We start from the raw sequence: 21,924 nt of genomic DNA on the forward strand, positions 1-21,924 counted from the left end.
TGCCCGAAAATCTTCTTTAACAAAATAATCTGATGAACTCCTAATAGGGTCAAGGCCGGACACGTGCAGCAATAACACCCTCCAAACTCGACTAATTTTACCTACACCTGGAACCTTTTACCTGTATTCGGTTCTATTAATGTTCACTTTCCTTTTTTCACATTTTGCATTTTTTTTTTTTTACAGGGTACTACTATTGTATGTATAAATTATTGGGGAGTCAAACAGCTTTTAAGCATTTCATTGCATTGATACTCCATCTGACAAACAAAGCTTCATCATTCATTCATTCATTCATGAGAAGAAGCTTTTATTATGAGGAAGGAGATCAAACTTTAAACAAAAATATTTAGAAAATGTCCGATTTAAATGGCAGCGCAGTTCCTTAAAAAGCTATGCATTTCACTGCATATTATACTATATATGTATGTGACAAATAACATTTAAATTGGAAAATAATTTAATCTAAAATTAGATTTTTTTAAGTCTAGCATCTAAAATGTCAGAGAGGAGTTCTTCAATAGTCCACAAACTGGCGCTGCAGCACAAAAATTGACTCATTTCAATTCAATTTTATTCATATCACCCAAAATCACAGCCACCTTCATCTCAATGGGCTTCGTATTTGGTAAGACTCACTTATCAAAATGATTTATTCAGAGACAAAGAAATGTGTTTGTTTGGTTTTTAAGTCTAGTTTTGCTTTCCCCCCCCTCTGATAATTATATAACTCATAACTCTTATGCTTTTATTATTTTGCGTGGACACATTCTACACGTCACAACATTCTTTTTTTCTCTTTAGGTGACCTCACAGAAAAACATCACAGAGGAGAAAATCAGTTTTAAATAACAGAACACTGCCCCCATGTGGACAGAAGCGTTTACTGCAACCACAGAGTACGATGGCACGTGCATGTTAAACAGTAAACAGAGTACATAAGGACATTTCAGCCTGTTAGGATCTAATAAATGTTTTTTTATCAAAAGAAAAAGGTACATTCATCAGAGTGTATAAGGCGTGTCGCTGTGTTTTTCAGCTTTGCAAGAATTTCACTTTAAAATTTGCGCTGATTTGTGTGGTTTTTACTTAAATGTATGTATTACTTTTGTTTAAACATGTATTTAAAAAAAATGTTATGCAGCAAAATATTGAAGTCAAAGGATTCTCACAAAACACCTGAAAATGTTGCTTTTTTCCACGCTGGTTCTGCAGGTTAGTAAAGTCCGATCTGATGGGGGTTTCTCCTTCATCGTTTCATTTGGTGGTGATGGCGACTCCCTTCTTCACCCAGGCGTTGCTGTTCAGCAGAGACAGCATGAAGCGCGCCACGTCTCCCCTCCCGACGGCACTGCGGGGGGGCTGGTTGTTGCTTTCGGGCACAAAGTATCCCTCGTGGGTCAGAAACTCCTGAGCTGCAGAGATGGATGTGATCAGAAACACCCTTCAAAGCTTTGAGAAGCTCCGCAGCCCCCCGCTCACCTGTAGCAGGCAGGTTCTTGAGGCCGGGAGGCCGGACCACGGTCCAGTTGATGTCCTGGGTCTTTGCCAGCGACTGCTCCATCTCGTACATGTTGCTGAGGACGCTTCTGATCATGGGCAGCAGGAGGAACCGGATCAGGTACGACGACTGGGTCCCAGAGTTTGCTGACCAACAGGATGCAGGTTTTAACATTTGGTTCGGGAGAATCGTCGCTCAAGCAGAAACTAAAGGACTCAAACTCAATGCTCTGGAATTGTGTGGATTTCCTCCTCAGAACCGGTTTGTCCTTCATCAAAGGGTTCGGTCTCGGTAGCAGCACAGTCGGCCGGTTTCGCTCGCCATGACTAAACTTCTGAGTGGTGTTTATTTAATTTTAAGCCTGAGTGTCTCCAGCATTTCAGAGGTTTGGTATTTTTCCACATGGACGACGACATCTAAGTCTACACGTGCTGCGAACCCGCAGGTAGAAGGGGGAGTGGTCTGTCGGTCCACTGAACAGGTAAGATACAGGAAGTATGAACCGGTGCATCTAAAAACATTTCTCACTTTTAAATTTGGAGAAGGTAAAAACTTGAGGAGCAAAAAGGAACATTTGTTTGCAGCTAGAGTTTTTTGGTTCCAACAGGAAACATCTGGAGGAATAAGAAGGAGGTGATCTCCACGTCACCTCCAGCTAATCCAATCCAAAACTCGTAGAAAATGCACTTTTTACTCGCCACTCTCGTCTTTCAGCGCATTTAGGAAGATTATCGTGACAAATGTGAAATACTTTGTGTTTTCTTTCTCGGGTTCCGTTTCTCCAAACACTTGAATCTCTTCAGGGGGAAAAAATGGGCGCCAAAAGCTGAGAGAGGAGAGTTGAGAACAGAGCCTTCACTTACGCTCCGTGTACCAGGAGGTCATGGCGATGAGGCGGCTGACACGGGCCTCTCGCATGGCGCTGACCACCGCGGCCATAGACATGGTGTAGCCCGTCACCCCGGAGAAGAAGGAGGCGGGGAAACCGAGGCAGGACATGACCACATCCTGGTCTTTGAAATGATCCTTGAGGCTTTCGGCGGCGAAAATATCCGCCTTCACCACCTAAAGGCCCGGAGATCATCCCACCAAAAACAAAAAAGTGAAACTGGAACTACTTTCAGCTGCGGATTAAGACACGGTTTGTGCTTTTTGTCGGATTTGAGCTTCTAATCTGTGAACAAGAGCAAATTAGTGCCTGAGGTTCGCTCATCAGTGGTTGGCGTTTGGTAAAACGTCGCCACATTTCCATCAGACGGTTCATAACACAGGAACACACGCAGGACGCCGTTCCACGGCCGCCGTGAGGAACAGCGCCCCACACCTTTGAACCTGCTTTATTACCTTCAGATTGTCATTGTGCACGGCGAGCTTGGCCGGGTTCCTGACGATGGCGGTGACGGTGTGACCTTGTTCCAGCGCCTGTTTGATCAGGAACTGTCCGGTCTGCCCGGTGGCTCCGAGCACGGCGATCTTCATCCTCAGGACTCAGGCAGAGCTGGAAGACGGAGCAGTGAGTCAGGCGGAGCGGCAGCAGCCGAACGTCCCCTCCCTGTTTTATAAGCATGAAAAAGGATCATTACGCTGCAATAAAAGGCCTTCTCTGTTCTTTGGCTTTTCTCACATGATACATTTTGTCCTTTCATATATACTTAAAAAACAAACATCGGATTTAAACTAAATAGATTAGTTTGGAGGCAAATGTGTCATAAAATGCAAATAAAGTTATTTTCATTTATTATATTTCATTACACTGGGGTTAAAAACTTTAAACTGAACATTTTTATGTCTGTTAAACATTTCTAACATTTGACTGAATGGAAAAATGCTGTCCAGTTTTCTAAAAGCAGCACCTAGTGGCTATTTTGGGGTATTGCAGCATTAGGTTCTTCCGGGTTGGTTTATAGTTTTTATTTTCTATTATCTATTTAACAGTCTGACTGTCAAAAAAAATTAGAAAAAGTCGCCCTGATCCACAACAACTAAAAGCAGCCGTTAAAACTCTTCATTTATTTTATAAACTTTTTTTTTTTTTTACATCAAACGGCCTCTGTCAACAATAAAGTAAACTTATAGTTACTACGAGCACATTTACAGCCGCATTTCTGGTATTACGCTGCTTTCACGGCCGTGTCAAGTGGACATTTGTACTCAAATTAATCGCATAAATGTCCGAACTGATAAAGACATTACTGAACTTTTATACGTGACCTCTTCGTCCTAACGTTACTCAACCTCAGACGCTCCCGAGGACCGCGGTCCGTCACTGACTCTTTGCGTGCGCGTTTACGTCATAGTTTACGGTACAGACGCCCAGCGAGCTGGAAAGAGAGAGCGCTGATATCACCCATGTCACGGTGACCCATCATCAAATAACATGGACTGTGCTCAGCTATTAAGAGCCCTATATTGTCAAGTAAAGATATTGACATTATAGTCTAATTCAGGCTCCATCATAGTTAGAGAATAACATGTGAAGCATCCAAAATACCACTTTTTTCAAAGGTGACGCAAAACTTTCACTGGGTTATTGTTAGTAATGATGTTCATGATCATCACAGCAAGTTTGAAGAAAAAATACTCTAACCATGTATTAACCTAATATGGAGGTTTAAACATGTTATACTCTATAAATGAGGAGGCCTGAATTGGCCAATAATGTCACTTTCTCTCATTTTCTTCAGTCATTTTTCTTCAAACTTGCTGTGATGTTAGTGAAAATCATTACTAACAATAATCCAGTCAAAGTTTTACATCACCTTAAATGAAGCAACTTTAGAAAGACCAGATGTTGCCCTTTTACGTGGAATTTCTTCATTTCTGTTTGATTCCATTCCATGTCATGCTCAACCACCCACAAAACACTTGTTAGTGTTAAATCTCACTTTTAGAATCTGTCTGATTGGTTATATTTCAGGCAAAACACGTCATTCTGGTAGTTTATTACGGAATAAACAGACACGCAATCTAAATGAATGTCCATCAAATGACAATATTTGGATTGCAATAGCTCTCATTGATTTCTGAGCACAGTCCATGTTATTTGATGATGGGTAACCGTGACATGGGTGATATCAGCGCTCTCTCTTTTTAGCTCGCTGGGCGTGTGTACCGTAAACTATGATGTAAACGCGCACGCAAAGAGTCAGTGCCGGCTAGCCAGACCGCGATTCCACAGATGTCGGCTCACTTGACCGCGGTTCCCGAAGGGAGACCCTCCCGCCATTTTTTTCATATTTCCAGACGGGATGAGCGATTCCCGCCTTTTATTCAAAACAAAAGACATACGTTAGCTAGCGGGTCTTCATGAAGAAAGCGAACAAGCAGCAAGCGCGCGCGACACACGCCGCCATTACTGTTTACACACCAGCAGAGAGGCGTTCAAGAGCAGCAGTGTTCGCGCGTTCACGGTCACTGTTGAATATTGAAACTCAACGATAACTTATATCTATAAAATAAAGTAACGACTCAAAACTGTGTGTTTTCTAAAGTAAAGCTAATTATGGAAACTTTGCTGACTAATGTTGCAAAATGTTGACTTTAACGGTGTTTTACTCGCTGCATGTCAGATTTAGGCTACATTCAAGAGCCTAAAAATGATGACGTCTTCTGTTACAGGTGTTGTCTATAGTTTACATCTGACTTTGCGATATACATAATGATATGACAGATATCTCATTGGAGTAGAGGTGGTCAAGGAGATGATCGTATAAGAAAAGTAGTAAAGAGTAGAAACAGACCTGATTCAGTGTCAGTAACAAAACTCTATCTTTTCTTTCCAATTTTTTATTTTTGTAGCTGCTATTACTTGCTGTCACCTCAAACAAACAAACAAACAAACAAACAAAAAGGTCAAATTAGCTTTAAAAGCCCAGAAGAAAACCGTTTTCTTCAGGGTTCATGATAATAATAATATTAGGAAATAAACATAATCTTGAACAATTAATGCAAAGAAAGTTTTACTTTTATTAAAACGTTTTCTTTCTAATTTCTGAAATGTTGCCTTTATTCATAGCCTCTTATTTTCGTGCAAGAAAATCAATTTGAGAAGAAATATTTATGCTTGGTAAACGATATCAGCAGAAACGCCGGCTTTGACCTGTTCAGACGATGTCCTCCAACAAGGAAAACAAACAGTGACCTCCTTCTTGCCACAATAAAGACGCCTCTAGTCTCATCAAGTCATTAGCTCAAATAATCCACTTGTGGCCGTGCGCTTTGATTATGTGACTGCACAGAAGGACCAAAGATTAAAGAGTCTTCAGATGAGTGCAGAGGAGCTGGACGCAGTCAGACCTGAGGCGGACCTGGATCAGGTGGCGGACATTCTCACCTGATCCTCCTGGCGGACTGCTGAAGGATGCGACGCAGCAGACGGCTGCTCAAAATCTCTGTGAAACTGCAAACAGACTGCATGTTTGCCTGGGAAGTGGTTTCTGGATGAGGAGGCTGTCCGTGTGAGTACACTGCAGATTCCAATTTCTCACCCTAGGTCTTCAGCTAAATGCCGTCAATCAAAGAAGGATTTCTGTATTCAGAGGACCCAGTCACTGATGATCCTAACAAAAAGCCAACGGTATCCTCATTTTAGTAAGATGAATCCATTAAAAGTAGATCTTCTGATCATGTTTTCATAAATCCAGCTTCAGGCTAAACCGTTTTATGTAAATTTTCATAGAATTCAGAAAAAAACAAACCAGTGCCACAAGGATTGGGGCTAATCATAGACGTTAGCAGCAAACCCGTCAGATAACAGGATTACACAGCTCCGACAGCAGCTGAGCCGTCAGCAGCATGAATGAAGAGTCTGCCTCACAATTGGAGCTTTGTGGGACGTGTGGCTGCAACAAGTCACGTTGGCTTCACATTTGACGCTGCAGTGTCTCAGCAGATACATGTCAAGTGGACGAACAACGGGGGCATTTTAGCCATCGGTTGGTTTCTTCCAACAGGAACAGTCATGGGATGTGGGGTCTCAAAGTCTAACCAGTTCCACAAACACTCCAGAAAAGGTAACACCTTCAAACGTCAGCGAAGCTTCATGAATCTGCTCCTTCTGCTGTCTCCACATTCCCAGCTTGACTTTGTTTTATTTACTTTTATTACTTTTGTCGTTGGGTCTGCCGCCTGCAGCGGTCACAAGTAAGTGAATTTCTGTTGTGTTGTTGTTGTTTAGCATTGGAAACTCGATTATTCTGCTAATTACCAAGAAGTGGCACCACAAACGTAAGAAAGACAACATAAACATGTCTCCAAAATCCAAATAAAGGATGACGTCAAAGTTTAGATGAAAGTTCACGTCTCTTCTGAGCAGCTGAAGCAGCATTGGAAACTCCCTCATAGGCTTATTAAGCAGCTCTCATGATGAAACACGGTGGTGGAAGCACAGTGATATGGTGATCTGGGGAATTTTTGGTTTGTTCTTATTGTTGCCCGTTTTCATTGTTGGTATTTTCACTTTTTTAAAATGATAAATTTGGGTTTTTGTGAAGTTTTGATGTAAAAATACAAAGAAGTTTTCTCTCTTCGGTTGAGGAGGAGCCAGAGTGAACCCCCCCCCCCCCCCCCCCCCGACGTCCCTGCTGGCTCCAAGAAAAATCCCATCCAAAATCCCAGCCAAAATCCCATCCACTTCAATAGAAAATAGCCATCTATAACTCAGTCAGAAGAACCGTTCTGACTCTGATACATTTTTTAACATGTTCCTGATAATCCTCATGTCCAACTCAGTCCAGTTCTCTGATACAGTCAATCGAAGGAAGTGACCCTCTTAGGGTTTTTGATCTCAGTCCTGTGGAGTAGCTGAAGTCATGTTTCTAGTTTTATTCACTTACATTTTAGATGAGATGGAATAATCTGGCAACATCTCACTGAAGAAAAATACAAATGTTTGTAAAAAAAAATTTACATGGTTGTTTTCATAGAAATGTACTTTCTTTGGTAACATAAGGTTAATGTTTGATTTCCTAACCATAATCTGTAGTAAATTGAATCGTTTAGTTCAAAAGGGGCCAAGATTTTTCAAAATGTAGATAGTATATATTCTATGGCCTTCAAGGGAAAAGCTATTTGATTCTGTGCAAACAAGTCCCAAGTCCGTTGTCATGTATTGACTATGCTTGACATTTTGAGTGCATAATTCCTGGACTTGGGCCTCTCTTGCATGGGTTTAGCTTTATCCCATAGATGGCAGCACTAGTTATCCAATATTTCAGCGCCCCTGTTTAATTCAAGAAGGGCCAAAGTCCAGAGACTTTAGTTTGCTAGTCCTCTGAAATGATAAAAGGGAGGTGCTTCATATTCTAGCATTTGTAAGATATGAACTGGAGCTAAATCTGGGTAAAGTATGAATCTTTTGGTGTAGCCTCCCTTTAAGCTATGCAGTTAAAATCAGTTCCTGGAAAAACAAACCTCTTGGACTTGGGCCCCTCTTGAACTAACCGATTCAATTATCTGAGGACAGACAATCACCACAAACTCAGATCTTTCCCCCTCAGCCATCAGAGCTGCCGTCCTGATCCAGCGATGGTACCGGCAGTACGTGGCCCGCACAGAGATGAGGCGCCGATACACCTGGAACATCTTCCAGTCCATCGAGTACTCTGGAGAGCAGGCTCAGATCAAGGTGTGTGTGGGGGGGGGGGTGCAGTCTGCTCTGATGGTCCAGAAGCTCCAGCTTCACCTATGGACCTGTGCTTTTTGCAGCTTTACAATTTCCTCGGCTACCTCATGGACAACTTCACACCATCCAGCAGTGAAAGTAAGGCCTCCGCTCCGCTCCAGAGCGTCTCTTCACGCTGCCTAAAGAAACGTTTGAGTTGAAAAACATGTGTTTCACTTCCAGGGAATTTGATCTCACACATCTTCAGAGAGAACGACATTTGCCGTGACGCAGAGTGGGAGAGGTACTTCTGCTACAAGAACATCGAGGTTCCTGAGGTCTACTCGGGGCCCCACCTCACCTTTCCTCTCACGCTGGAACAGGCCATCGGCCTCCTGGATGCCTTCAGGAACAAGAAGGCAGGTTCACAAGAATCGGGAGAAGGCTTTATGACAGTTTCAAAGTAAAACCCTCACAACCCAAAGCAAAAAAACCCCCACAGTTAAACTCGAAATGCAAAATGAAGCCCACATCATGATGCAACCAAAGTAGGGCTTCAGTCCCAGCTGTTTACTGGCGATAAATGTAAAAACCGGTACGGGCCACGCACAGAATATCAGGCTGGTAGACCGCTCTGTGAACCCATGGAGCAGAAATGTCGCACACGTTTTTTTTCTACGCTCGTGCTTCGGGCGACAGGTCGTCACACGAGGAGCGTAAGGAGTCCGTTAGTGCTGTTCACGCTCTTTGCTGCGGCCTGACTGTTAGAAATGTGTGGACGTCCTACGGCCACTTACAGATCACGTGCACACCCCGTGGGTGCAGCATTGTGTGCGCGGTCAGTAAGGAGGACGCCGTACGACAGCATCGCCCGTAAGTCACAGCGGCGTGGAACTTCTATTATCCTTACGAATACTTTATGATACACTAACCACACGCACGTCAACGGTACGTTCCACTTTCACGTTGTCCCTTGACACAGACACACCTGAGCCGCTCCTCTCTACGATCCTCCACGGACCCGGACAACCCCAAAAACCCGTACGGGGGGGTTGACCCGTACAGGTTTATGTGACTCAGACTTTATTTGCACAGTTATCAGTAATCAAAGATCCCCTCAAAAGCGGCCATGTTTGGTCTTAATCTGTGATCATTGCGGCTCAGTTTTTGGTGCATCAACAGCCGACAGGACTCGTCACACGGCACGAGTGCTGTGCTATAAACTGGGCTTTTTTGGATGATCCTGGACCAAATGTGGATCGAGAAAAGTGAAAGGTCTGGGTCATGCTGGGGTCAAACCTTCCAGACTGTCTGTGGAAACATGAAGAGACTGAGATCTACAGAAAAATGTAGAAAAATAAAAACGTGACATAGATGAGAAGCCGGCAATTAAAAAAAAGCCACAAAAAAGAATCGTGGGACATGTCCACTGTGTCTGTACAGATGTGAATGGGATTCAACTGATTTTGTGAGTTCTGTCCATTGAAAATGAGCAGCAGGTCAACACGCCGCTTGGCTGCAGAGTGGCTCCGCCTCCTGACCCCCTCGGCTAACCACTCTCTGTCTCAGCAGCAGCTGCACTCGCGCTACGTCCTGCAGCTGCTCCTGGAGACCTGGAGGCTGCTGCGCATGCTGCCCAACATCAACCGCATCTCCACCTGCCACAGCAAAGAGGTCACCATCTGCGGTGAGACCAGCCGCACCAGACGCTCACTTCCTCTGACTTTCACAATAAAGGACAGGAAATTCAGGCAAAACTGGATTAAAAAAACAGACATTTTCAATTAAAGTTGCATTGAAATGTAAAAACTGAACAGATATTTCAATTGTGTAAAAGTAGGAAAAGTTTCAGAAAAGTCCTGACAGGAAGTACTTTAGGTGAAAAAAAGACATTCCAGGATTTCTGCCTCCATTGAAATAAATGGGGAATCCTTGGTGCAGAAGCTCGCTGGTTCGATACCCGGCTCTGGCATTTTACACAAACATCTTTTTTGTTATTGGGCTGTTTTCACTTTATTTATGGTCAACTTTGATCACTTCTATTTTTTGTTTATGTTATTTTTGCCAATTATTGTCCTTTAAGATTCATTCTCATTCAGCAATATTACATTCAACCCTACGTTTTCTTCTGGAAATGCAGCTCCTTCTAGTTATCTTTATTTTCTTGACAGGAGACTTGCATGGACAGCTGGAGGACCTCCTGCTGATTTTCTACAAGGTTGGATCTTTAATTTTCCAGATTTTTTAGTTTCTTAGCTTTAGATTTTTATAAACAACAACCCTCTGAGAAAATTGCTGACCTTTTTCTGTAGAAATTGGGTTTGAAAGAAATAAACGGCTGTTTTATGAAATAATTTTTGCAGGTTCGAGGGAGGTAGGCACTGAGCAGAAACAAATGACTCAAAGACTGCAAGCTAGAATAAAATGTGTCTTTTTATTCCCCGCTTCAAAACAGTCACACAACATAACACAGGAGTTTAAGCCATGCAGTTTCAACAGAAAACATTTCATCTGCCCCTACCGTGACACACGGACTGGAGAGCCAACAGTCCCGATAGAGTGGCTTGAAACAAAACTCCGGCTGGGCGTTCGTACGTAACCCACAGCAGACTCTGAATAAAGTTGGGCTTCCTTATCTTTTATATTCTTTGATGAGCGTGAGGAAAAGGAGGGCCGGTCCCTTCCCGCAGGCTCACCCTTTACGTAGACTCATCCTATACCATCATAAACATGTCAGAATATCTTCTACAGAGCACTCCTTTTACGGGTCAGTAACATAACAGGATAGGATAAAATTCTAAACATTGTCAGGATATGCTCTACAGAGTCCTCCCTTAACAGGATAAAACTTTATATTAAACATTCCTTTTGGGGGTCAGTCATAGAAACATCATAAACATATCAAGACATTCTCCTTTTTTGGTTATTAGCAACATAGAACCTTATATAAGAGTACATAAGAGTTTACATAAGTATTCCTTTTTTGGATGGTCAGCCACAGAACATTATCTTTAATGCAGGGCAGAAGGCTCCCCCCCCTGCCTACAGTGCATTGTCCATCTCAACGGCTTAAATAGAATAAAAAAGGTAGATGTTTAAGTCAATAAGTCTGTATCGTTTTTGTTTGTCACCCAGAACGGGATGCCCTCCCTGGAAAAGCCTTACGTGTTTAATGGAGACTTTGTGGACCGAGGAAAAGACTCCATCGAGATCCTCCTCATCCTCTTCTCCTTCCTGCTCATTTATCCCAGTGACGTCTACCTCAACAGGGGAAACCACGAGGACCACATCATCAACCTGAGGTGAAATAACAAACGCCACGTGTTGTCATCCATGGAGTCCAGAACCCAAACTCCTCGGGTGTCATTCAGTCTTTGTTTTCTCTTCTCCCTCTGCTGTTTCAGATACGGCTTCACCAAGGAGGTTTTGACCAAATACCGGGTAGGTCTACCCTCCTCCATCACACCCCACTCATGTGCTGTTACAGAGCCTCGTCACAGATGATCAAACTGCCAACAATGTGATCAGGGACATTGATGCAACCCACACAATGCTGCTCAGACCTTATGCCAACTAAGAGGATTTGAGGTCATTAAAGTAGATCAGTGCTGGGCATCTGCCTCCTGACGGGTCACAGGAGTCGCTCCAAACGCCGGGGAGTTTCACTTCCTCTTTGAGTCAGACTGAACACTTTAATATGTTGAAAAGTGAACATAAGAATTGAAAGTTATTGGATTTAATCACCAATTCTGTGTTTTTCCAACCACACAACAAAGAGGTATTTCCATTTTCTGTCATTTTATTTATCTTTTTTTGTGGCTGCTGTTATTTGCTGCTTCCCGAAAGGAACAAATTCAGTGTTCCTTGAGCTCGCCAGGGTCTGCATTTTTGGGTAAAATCTGTACCTACAAGAGTGGGTGGAGACATCTGCCCCTCCTTCTGTCATGGTATCGCAGGACGACCCAGACGCAGGGAAAACCAGGAAAACTTTTAGGGAAAACTCACAATTTAGTCACAAAAAGCGCAGACAGAAACACCCCAAAAAAAGTGGAAAACAAGCAAAAGGGCTGCACGGTCGTCAAGGCAACCTTAGCCTAAAATTATCTGAAAACTCAAACAGAGACACTAAAGAACTACTCAAACTAATCAAACGGTAGGATGGTCCAGGTGGTCCACAGGAAGCTGTGGCCATTCCACGGAGAACCACAGGAGAACGTGGGGTGAACTTCAGGAGAACCCACAGAGAACAGGAGATGAGGACAACAAATCAAATCAAAGCAAAGCTAAGCAAAGGACAGCAAAACATCAAATCACAACTCAACAAAACACAGAATCAAACCAAAACATAAAATAAGATAAAATCAAAGTTAAAAAAAAACAAATCAAAGCAAAACATCAAATCAAACCATTAAATTGAATTAAATCAAATCAAAGTAAAAAAAAATCAAATCAAACCATTAAATTAAATTAAATAAAAGTAAAAAAAAATCAAAGCAGAGCAAAATATCAGATCAAAACATTAAATTAAGCCAAATCAAAGCAAAAAATCAAATAAAATCAAAACATCAAAACATTAAATCAAATCAAGCAAAACTTTATTCATTACTATTAATAAAATAAAGAACAGCTTTAAATAAAATCAATGTATAAATATGTATACTTTATATAAACCCATGTGGAAACCTGGCTTGATGCTGACGTGAGGAAATAATATTTTGAGAATCGGTCCACACCAGTGATCGACCCAGTCATGAATCAGATGAAATCAGCACGGGACACCCCCTGATCAAAGCAAATAGCCCGACCCGGGAGGGTCCACTGCAATGACCCTGTTCCACCAGAAGAGTTGGTTTCTGTCTGGAGGAACCTTCTGAGGGAAACAAAACACAAAAAGTAAAAGGAGAGATTAATAATTCAAGGTTTATTTTGCTCTTCCTCTCAGGTTCATGGAAAACGGATCCTCAAGCTGCTCCAGAAGATTTTCAGCTGGTTGCCGTTGGCGACCGTCATCGACCAGAAGGTGCTGGTCCTCCACGGAGGCATCTCAGACACCACTGACCTCGCCGTCCTGGCGAAACTGGACAGGCACAGCGTAAGAGAGCTGAAAGGAGGACCAACGTTTGACCTCTGACAGTCCACTTTGACCTTTACTTCTGTTTCAGTACGTCTCCGCCCTGAGGCCTCCCAAGAAGAGGAACCAGAGTCTGTCCGGGCTCTCCATGGACATGGACATCGGGGACGAGGGCTGGGGCACCAGCAGGGTCTTCAAGCGTCGGGCTTCACTGGCATATTCCAAGTCTCTGGGAACCCGGAACTGCTTTCAGAACCGCTCGCTGCAGGACTTTTCTGGACGCCTCCGAATGAACATGGACAACGAGCTGGAGATCCCCAGCAGGAAACAGTCCGTGTTCCTGTCAGACGAAGGCGGGTCAGAAAAAGAGGCGCTGAACGTTTCCACGGACTCTGTCAGGAGTGACAACTCCAACGAGGAGTGGAGACAGGTGAGCGGTTGCTGTTCCCACAGGCAGGAAGGAAATCCTTCAGGACGTTTGAATGAGCGAAGCCAGAAATCAGACGGGGTTCCTGAAAGTACCAGGGCAAAAAAACTCAGCAAACTCTGACAGCATGTATAAACGAGAAGTTTATACAAAAAATAATAATGATAATATAAACTGAAAGGAGGATTTTTAAACCTTTATTGAACTTTAAGAAATGGAGAAACCAAAAATTCCTCTAACATTTTACAAACATTATTGTTTGGATATTTGTAATAGTAAAAACAGTTAGATTCAGAAAATAAAACAGATTTCATGTCAAATGAGTGTGACGTCATCCATAGAAAATGGTTTATCCCGGCTCCAACCAAATAAAGCCAATTCGGTCGCTGTTTTTTCAACTATGGATGCCGCCATGTTGGAACCACACGTGGCCAGTGAGCAGGGATTTAAGCAGTTTCTATGGCAACCACTCTCACCAATCAGGAGTGAGCTTGTTGGAAGGCCACGCCCCTACCACTTGAAAGAGGGCTACACCAAATCTGTAGATCGAAGGTTTTGGAGGTGGGGGGCCAGAAGGCTCCTCCCACTTTTATAGAGGCACCTGATTGGTCAGTTTATAACTTGAATAACATGAACTACAGAAAAAGTATCCTAAAAAAAAAGATTATCAAGATGTTAAAAAAAGGTTTCAGAGCAAGAATAGTTCTTCTGACCAATCTTGTTCTTTTCATTTTGTTAATTATTTCTGAAAAAACAAAAACCTTTGAGTGAAACGTGATTTAAGTTAATGTATTTTGAAAACTTCCACCTTTGATCATCTGGTTCTTCAGCCGCAGACACTAAAACATCTCTGGAATTGTGGGAATCTGCCCTGAAGCTCCAGGCTGGAGCTTGTCAACATCTAAATCCCGTTGAGTCCTGAGATGCTTACATGTGTCATGGCGTAAAGGACGGCTCAGTCAGAAGTTGTGAGCTTGGACGTGCTTCAGTCACAGGTCTGAACCCTCTTCTCTGAGGACGGGCCGCCCGCGTCTGCTGTAATCACTCATGGCCTTAATCTCTTTGCCGCCTCCAAGCTGCTTTTGGAGAACGCCATCAGCGGAACGCCACAACAACGGCAAACATCCACGGCCGCTCACGTCACACGACGATGATGAGGATGTGTGGCAGATGAAGATTAAATCTAGAAGAATTTCTTCACGTTTGTGTGGAATTTTCTGGATATTTTTCCTCATGAGAAACTGGATTTATCTGTTTTCAGGATTTTACTCCAACAGGAAAGACAGATTTAGTTTAGTTAGAAAAATGAAAAACAAAACAAAAAACACTTCCTGATATTTATGACACTAAACTGGTGGATCTGACTCGATTACTTTTACACTATTTTCGTTTTCAAGCTGCAAGAAACTTAAAATACACAAAAGAAAAAGTAATCAATATAAAAAGTAACACACACATAAAAACACTCACAAACACACAGAAACACACACACACACACACACATAAAAACACTCACACACACAGAAACACACACTCACCAACACACAAAAACACACAAACACACACAGCAACTCACACTTACCAACACACACACAAAAAAACTCACACTCACCAAAACACACACTCACCAACACACAAAAACACACTCACAAACACACACAGCAACATATTAACAACTACATTTAGCAACAAATATTCATGTTTTCTTTGTATGATTCTGACAAGCGCGTAAATACTTGCTCTCTTCTTCTGAGTGAAAAGCGACTTTAAGAAGCGTAAAGTTGCGCAGCGCCACCTTGTGTACAGGAGTATTTCTGTTTACATTAAGCGCCATCTAATGTCAGGGAAGGAAATTGCATGTTTGCTCGGCTCATCGTCAGCGAAAACCGCCTGGGTGTGAACACAAAAAACGTGGCGAAAAACGCTGGCGAATAACGCCTGGCGAATATTCGTCCCGGTGTGTACGGGCCTTCACACTTACCAACACACACACAAAAAAACTCACACTCACCAACACACAAAGCAACTTCACATACCAACACACACACAAACTCACACGTTCACACACTGATAGCGCCAACCTATAACTTGAAGAAGTCATGTGACGTTTAATGCCTTGCCCAAAGACACTTTGGCACAAAAGGCAGGAATCAAACCTCCAATCCTCAGATCAGAGGTCAACCACTCTACGTCTGCACCACCTGTGTTTGTGTATATGAGTGTCTATATGCGTTGTGTGTGTGTGTGTGTTGGTGAGTGTGTGTTGGTGAGTGTAAGTTGCTATGTGTGTGTGTTTGTGTGTGTGTGTGTGGATGCGCTCTGGGCCTTCAAACAAGGTAGAAGAGTGCTACAAACCATTTAGCAGATACACACAGACACAACACAAATACACACGTGTCTTTGAATGATATGAGTAAATAACTACCACATATGGGGGGGGGGGGGGGGTGTGACTTATACGACTTTTTCGTATTTATTTTGCATTTTTTTGTGACTTGTAGTCAAAACTTGAACTGCAGAGGATATACATAAATCTAAAGGGAACGTCCTCACCGTGGTTTGTCACCAGATCTTGGACCTGCTGTGGAGCGACCCCATGACCCAAAACGGCTGCAAACCCAACGAGGTGCGGGGCGGGGGCTGCTACTGGGGGCCTGACATCACCGAGGACTTCCTGAACAGACACAACATGCAGCTCATCATCCGCTCCCACGAGTGCAAGCAGGAGGGTTACGAATTCTGCCACAACCGCAGGGTCAGTGACCCCCCCGGGAGACGTTTGGGGGGAGGGGTTTCCTTTGCACTCGCTGCATCACTGTTCTCTCCTCTCCGCTGTAGGTCCTCACTCTATTCTCTGCCTCCAACTACTACGACGTGGGGAGCAACCGGGGGGCCTACGTCAAGATGGGTCCGGACCTGGAGCCTTACGTGATTCAGTACCAGGCCAGCAGCATGACCAGGGAGCTCACCGCCAAACAAAGGTGGGGGTCCCCAACCGCGGTGCGCAGCGTTCCCCTGAAAGTGCAGTGGCGGTTTCACACAGACTTAGTTGTTTTTTTTTTACAAGCGCTGAGCTGCCACCCCCCCCCCCCCTTTTAAGTTTTCCGCCCCGGGCAATTGCCCGTATGGCCCGGGCCTAAAACAGCTACTTACTCCACGCCCAAATGCCCTATCGGGTCAACAATGAGGGTGGCCCGCACTCAACAGCAGGGGTGTTAAATAGATTAATTGAATCCAAAAGTTTTGCACGGAAAGGCAACAAAATCGGACTCAATCTTCCCAGTTTCAGCTCAGGTAGCTCCAGAACGGTGACTGTGTACGAGAACTGGGCTGAGTGACTCCTCCCACCTGGCGTTCCAAACAGGAAGTGGCTCCAAAAAGCCAAAATCTCACACACCCCTAAAAACATAAACAATTGTTAACATAAACAGCCTGTGGGATTTTGGGGGTACTTCCTGTTTGGAATGCCAGGGAGGAGGGGTCACACAGTCCAGCTCTCAGATACAGTCGATGGTTCCGAATCATCAGCCAGAAAACGCACAAACAGCTGTAGAATGGCCTGAAATTTACTCAGGAAAACTCAGAACTCAGAAAACTGAAACTTTGGTCATTTTTTAAAATTGTCGACTCTTACTTTGAAATAAAAGCGTGAAATAGGAATCAAGAATCCCATTTAAACATGTTAAATTTGACATGACAGAGCCAGGAAGAACAAACAAATGCAGATATTTTCAGACAGCATTGCCTGTTCTTTTGAAAAATGTTCTAGGAACTTCTAGAGTGTGGCTCTGCATTCAGGAGGGAATAAAATCTCTTTTGTTTGCTGGCTGGAGGACGGCTTTTATCTGATATGAACAATCCTCATCTCTGAAGTGAATCAGAAAACTTTTTAGAGATTTTGAAAACAGATCCACAGCAGAACAGTGCATGTTTGGTCTTTAAGCCCCATAATGATGGCACACACTTTATCTAAGAGCTGAAGCGCTGATAATGACGCAGCCGTCTTAAACCCGGCGCTGAACGTCACCAAACCAACGTTTTCTAACCTGCTGTTTTTTTTGTCCAGCATCGGGCGCACGGAGCGCTCCGCCCTCAAAGTCCTGCGGGAGCAGCTGTTTGCGCACAAATCTGACCTCATCTGTGCCTTCAGGGGGTTCGACACGGAGAACGCAGGTGGGTGGAGCCTGGAAATGGGTGGAGCTTTGGTCAGGTCAGACGGCTCCTGTTCTTCCCTTCCCTTTTCTCTCTGGGAGCACTTTGTTCTCAGGACATCTGAGAACAAAGTTCATGAAAGCATCTCAGAGTTTCACCGAAATGCCAGCTGGCTCCTCTTTGTTTGGTTTTGGGTGCAGCAGATCTGCTGTCCCACAAAGGAAAGAAAATCTCCCTTTAGAGAATTTGTTCTGATGCCCAGAAGAAAGGTTTTGTTCTTTATTGGAACCACGCAGAGTTCTTTTCTTCCCGTCCATGTGCAGAAGAACAGAACCTCTTCCTGTTCTGCAGGGTTGGTGTCCCTCAGCGACTGGGCCTGCGCCGTGGAGAGCGTCATGCATCTCAACCTGCCCTGGAGGATGCTCCGCTGCCAGCTGGTCACCTGCAAGGGCAGCGACGGCATGATCGACTACAACGCCTGGTTCCACGAGCTCGCCATCAAGGGGCCGAACACAGACGTAAGAAGCGGCGGGGGTCGGGGTCGATGGCCGTGATGGAGGACACGCCGTCGTGTGTTCCATGTTCAGAGGTTCTCCTCGGGTTTGGTGGAAGGAGGAGGAGAAAATATCAGTTCAGACTGAAACAGTCCTGCACATGTAAAAAAAACCAACAAAACAAATATTACAATTCATTTATGAAAAGAAACTGAATCGTGGCCGTCCGTCAGGAGTCTCTCCTTTCTCTGTCTTGCAGCATATTGAGCAGACGCTGCTGGAAACGCTGTACCGCCACCGCTCCACGCTGGAGACCATCTTCAGGATCGTAGACACAGACAACTCAGGTACAAGGGCCGCTGGTGGAAGGAAAAGCTGCAGCAGGTGGAGGGTTAACATTATCGCCTCACAGCAGGAAAGGGTGTGGTTCAAATCCCGGCTGTGTGGAGTTTGCATGCATGGCAGGCTGCATAGGTTCATTGAGGTCTCTAACTAAATCAGGGGTCCCTAAATCAGGCCTCGAGGGCCGGTGTCCTGCTGGCTTTCCAGAAACCCTGCCTTACTTGCTGCTGATTACCTGGATCAGGTGTGTTTAGCCAATAAGGAGCTTCAATGGCAGGTTGGTTGAAAAACATGTTGGACACCGGCCCTTGAGGCCTGGACTTGGGGTCTAAATGATACCTAGAGGTGTGCATGTGAGTGTGTGGCCCTACATTCAGGGTGTGTCCCACCTTCACCAGCAGTAGCTAGGATAGGCTCCAGCAACCCCTTGACCCCGAAAGGGATTCTGAAAACAGACGGATGGATTTCAGAGGTGTTTGTGGAGCAGTAACCCCTCCAGGGTCCATCCTACCTTCTCCCTGGTAGGTTTCAGAATCCTCCTCCCACTTTGGGTAGAAGGAAGAGGCGTTAAATACCGGAGCCGGCTCTGAACGAGGCATATGGCACAGAGGAGGCGTGAGGAGTCTGCCGTTTCCTGAGCTCAGCCTTTAAGCCACCTCCAGCGTGTGAACGGCGCCGTGGCCTCCTGAGTTCCAGATGAGGATTAACCCACTGATCTACTGCCACGCCCCCAGCTGCAGTCAACACACGCTCCTCTTCATCCTCCAGGTTTCATCTCCATGGAGGACTTCCGGCAGACCTGGAAGCTGCTGAGCGTCTACCTGAAGATGGAGATCACGGATGAGGCCATCTCTGACCTGGCGGTCACCATAGACAGCAACCAAGACGGCAGCATCGACATCGACGAGTTCATGGAGGCCTTCCGGCTGACGGACAAGAAGAGCCGCCTGGAGAGGGGGCGGAGCATGTTCATGGGCACGGCCACCGACCTCACCAAACTGGACGAAGATCCCAACATCTGAAAGGAGGGAACAGGTGGGGCCGACGGCAGCCGGGTGCGGGCGAGCTGTCACGGTGATGCAAACGGCGACGCGGGATGCTGCGCGGATCACAAAGGATTATGGGAAGGAGTCTGTGGACAGAGAAAGTGTGGAAAAAACACTTGAAAGACTTTTTTTATTTAGAGAAGAGAAAAAGTCCTCATGCAGGCTTTGAAAATGTGGGATGTTTTCGCACCAAAATCTGCCACGCACAAAAAAAACCAAGCTGTTTGTGAGGAAACTTTTAGCCTGCGGGTGACAATTTCTCTCAAATGTTTTCTTCTCGTCAAGCACTGACCAAATGTCAGGGTTGACCTAGTTTTAATAAATACACAATAGTTCAGAGAAACTCTAAATGTAATCCTTTTTTTTTAAGACTAACCTAATAATTTCTATTATCACAATTAACAGAGTACGGTCATGAAGTGTTTCACCAAAAAAAGTATTTTTTAAAACCCAAATGTGTTTTTTTATTTTTATGTTTTTGCTGTCAAAAAGAAACATTAAAAGAAACTTTGTGCACAAGTTTGCACAAAATAATGAAGACATTTAGTTTCACGTTTGACATGTCGGTCTTAAATATATACATACATATATATATATATATATATATATATATATATATATATATATATATGTATGTATATATATATATATATGTATGTATATATATATATATATGTATGTATATATATATATATATATGTATGTATATATATATATATATATATGTATGTATATATATATATATATGTATGTATATATATATGTATGTATATATATATATATATATATATATATATATATATGTATGTATATATATATATATATATATATATATATATATATATGTATATATATATATGTATATATATATATACATATATATATATATATATATGTATATATATATATGTATATATATATGTATGGCACTCGCCATTTTCTAGAATCTAGTGCCCTGGAATTTTCCCAGAAGTCCCTACGACAAACCACCGTGCATTGATGCTCGCTAGATTGGCAAATATAGACCACAATGCATTGCGTTTGAACAACTTTTGCGACCAGAAATGTATTTAAATCTGTTTTTTTTAATCATCAGAACACGGTAGATTCATAAATATATTGTAAAACGCTCCCTCTGTGAAATCGATAACATCATATTGACTGTTTACTAAATCACAGTAGTGAGCGTGGCATCGGATTGCTTTTAAAATCCAGGGCACTAACATGGAGCCGCACTTTATAGATTTTAGTGGTCAGGGGTGAGAATTCAGACACCGCCTATACGTCTCAGAAAAGCCTCACAAGCAGAAACATCGAGTCAGGAAATCAAATTCTGCATGCTATTGAGGTTTACTTATTAAACTGCAAAAATTAAAATAACTTTTTAGAATGTTATATTGACAGAGTTTTAGGGGCAGTTTACAAGCAATTTTTTTTAAATTACGACTTTAAAGTCCTAAATTTACGTGAAAAAAAGTCCTAACTATTTAATTACGGGGATAAAGATGTAAATTTACGACTTTAAAACATGTAAATTCACAAGAAAAAAGACAGAACCTGACGAGAAAAATCCCAGAAGTTGTCTGTTTATCGCAGCCGTCCTCGAAGGTAAAAGACGTGGAGCGTTTAAGAAGTTTTATTTTTGGAAATGTTTCAAAAACAAAGAAATTCTGAATTCTGATTCTTGTTAGTTTAGCCGGCTTTCCATGTTTCAGTGTAAGTAATATAAAATAAAACAAAGAGCTCTCGTAAATTTACGACTTCTTTCTTCTTGGTGCCTCTAAAACTCTGTCGTATGTTATTGATTCCACTTCCCTGTTATGGGATCAAAAACATTCTAAAAAAGTGGATTGAGTTTTATTTTTGATAAATGAGTGTCAGTGTGCGTCCCGATGTTCTGGGACTACATGTGTGTATTCGCCTGTGACGCCTTTTTGACCGTTTGTCAACAAAAAAAAACGTTGTATTCAAAACAGACATGCTAAACGTAAATTTAAATGTTGAAATCATATTTTTTAACTGTGAACAAAGTATTAATTTTTGCACAATTTGGTTTTTATACATTTGTTATTGAAAGTGATCTTATCCCATATTTTGATTTTGTTTTTTCAGCCTTTGGTTTTAGTGCAGGTCTAGTTTTTATTTGACAGCTGAACGTCACTGTTCCCCACTCAAACGGTTTTCCTCTGTGAGTTATTCACTTAAACAAAAAGATGAGCGTGACGCCAACACTTTACAGAAAATGACCTTCATTTACTGAAACCAGAGCTTGTCTGTGCCTTTGCTGTGG

At 43.1% G+C, this 21,924-nt stretch overlaps 2 protein-coding genes across 8 annotated transcripts; one reads left to right on the top strand and one right to left on the bottom strand.

The window, feature by feature from the left end:
* Window positions 1-554: 554 nt before the first annotated feature.
* On the bottom strand, window positions 555-5,960 carry LOC101158701 (flavin reductase (NADPH)). Of its 7 annotated transcripts, none has more exons than XM_004072043.4 (5): window positions 4,790-4,898; window positions 2,846-3,053; window positions 2,365-2,566; window positions 1,483-1,647; window positions 555-1,415 (listed from the first exon to the last, which is right to left on the bottom strand). In XM_004072043.4, the coding sequence occupies exons 2-5, from the start codon at window positions 2,978-2,980 to the stop codon at window positions 1,258-1,260; spliced, it is 660 nt and encodes a 219-aa protein (XP_004072091.1). In that variant the 5' UTR covers window positions 2,981-3,053; window positions 4,790-4,898; the 3' UTR covers window positions 555-1,257. The 7 variants fall into 7 exon arrangements, with proteins under 7 accessions (XP_004072091.1, XP_004072093.1, XP_004072092.1 ...); XM_004072045.4 differs by having other exon boundaries at window positions 2,846-2,999; window positions 4,790-4,879; XM_004072044.4 differs by lacking the exon at window positions 4,790-4,898 and adding an exon at window positions 3,700-3,794.
* Window positions 5,868-19,984, top strand: LOC101171918 (serine/threonine-protein phosphatase with EF-hands 2-like). Its single transcript, XM_011478756.2, has 18 exons — window positions 5,868-5,958; window positions 6,454-6,513; window positions 6,635-6,643; window positions 7,999-8,126; window positions 8,207-8,261; window positions 8,346-8,521; window positions 9,675-9,789; window positions 10,274-10,320; window positions 11,238-11,404; window positions 11,507-11,543; window positions 13,045-13,194; window positions 13,265-13,603; window positions 16,170-16,355; window positions 16,439-16,581; window positions 17,667-17,773; window positions 18,104-18,270; window positions 18,506-18,593; window positions 19,357-19,984. Exons 2-18 carry the CDS (start codon window positions 6,462-6,464, stop codon window positions 19,608-19,610), a joined length of 2,220 nt encoding a protein of 739 aa, XP_011477058.1. The 5' UTR covers window positions 5,868-5,958; window positions 6,454-6,461; the 3' UTR covers window positions 19,611-19,984.
* The last annotated feature ends 1,940 nt before the right edge of the window (window positions 19,985-21,924 follow it).

The sequence above is a fragment of the Oryzias latipes genome, chromosome 9 (assembly GCF_002234675.1).
Source record: "Oryzias latipes chromosome 9, ASM223467v1".
Classification (NCBI taxonomy): domain Eukaryota; kingdom Metazoa; phylum Chordata; class Actinopteri; order Beloniformes; family Adrianichthyidae; genus Oryzias; species Oryzias latipes.

What these genes read in the sequence shown, in the direction of transcription:
- LOC101171918 (XM_011478756.2), top strand. Translation starts at nt 6,462, where the DNA reads ATGGGATGTGGGGTCTCAAAGTCTAACCAGTTCCACAAACACTCCAGA. An exon ending in AATTCTGCCACAACCGCAGG is followed by an intron (nt 16,356 to 16,438) that starts GTCAGTGACCCC and finishes TCTCCGCTGTAG; the next exon opens with GTCCTCACTCTATTCTCTGC. An exon ending in TCAAGGGGCCGAACACAGAC is followed by an intron (nt 18,271 to 18,505) that starts GTAAGAAGCGGC and finishes TCTGTCTTGCAG; the next exon opens with CATATTGAGCAGACGCTGCT.
- LOC101158701 (XM_004072043.4), bottom strand. Translation starts at nt 2,980, where the DNA reads ATGAAGATCGCCGTGCTCGGAGCCACCGGGCAGACCGGACAGTTCCTG. An exon ending in TGCACAATGACAATCTGAAG is followed by an intron (nt 2,567 to 2,845) that starts GTAATAAAGCAG and finishes CCGGGCCTTTAG; the next exon opens with GTGGTGAAGGCGGATATTTT. An exon ending in GACCTCCTGGTACACGGAGC is followed by an intron (nt 1,648 to 2,364) that starts GTAAGTGAAGGC and finishes CCTGTTGGTCAG; the next exon opens with CAAACTCTGGGACCCAGTCG.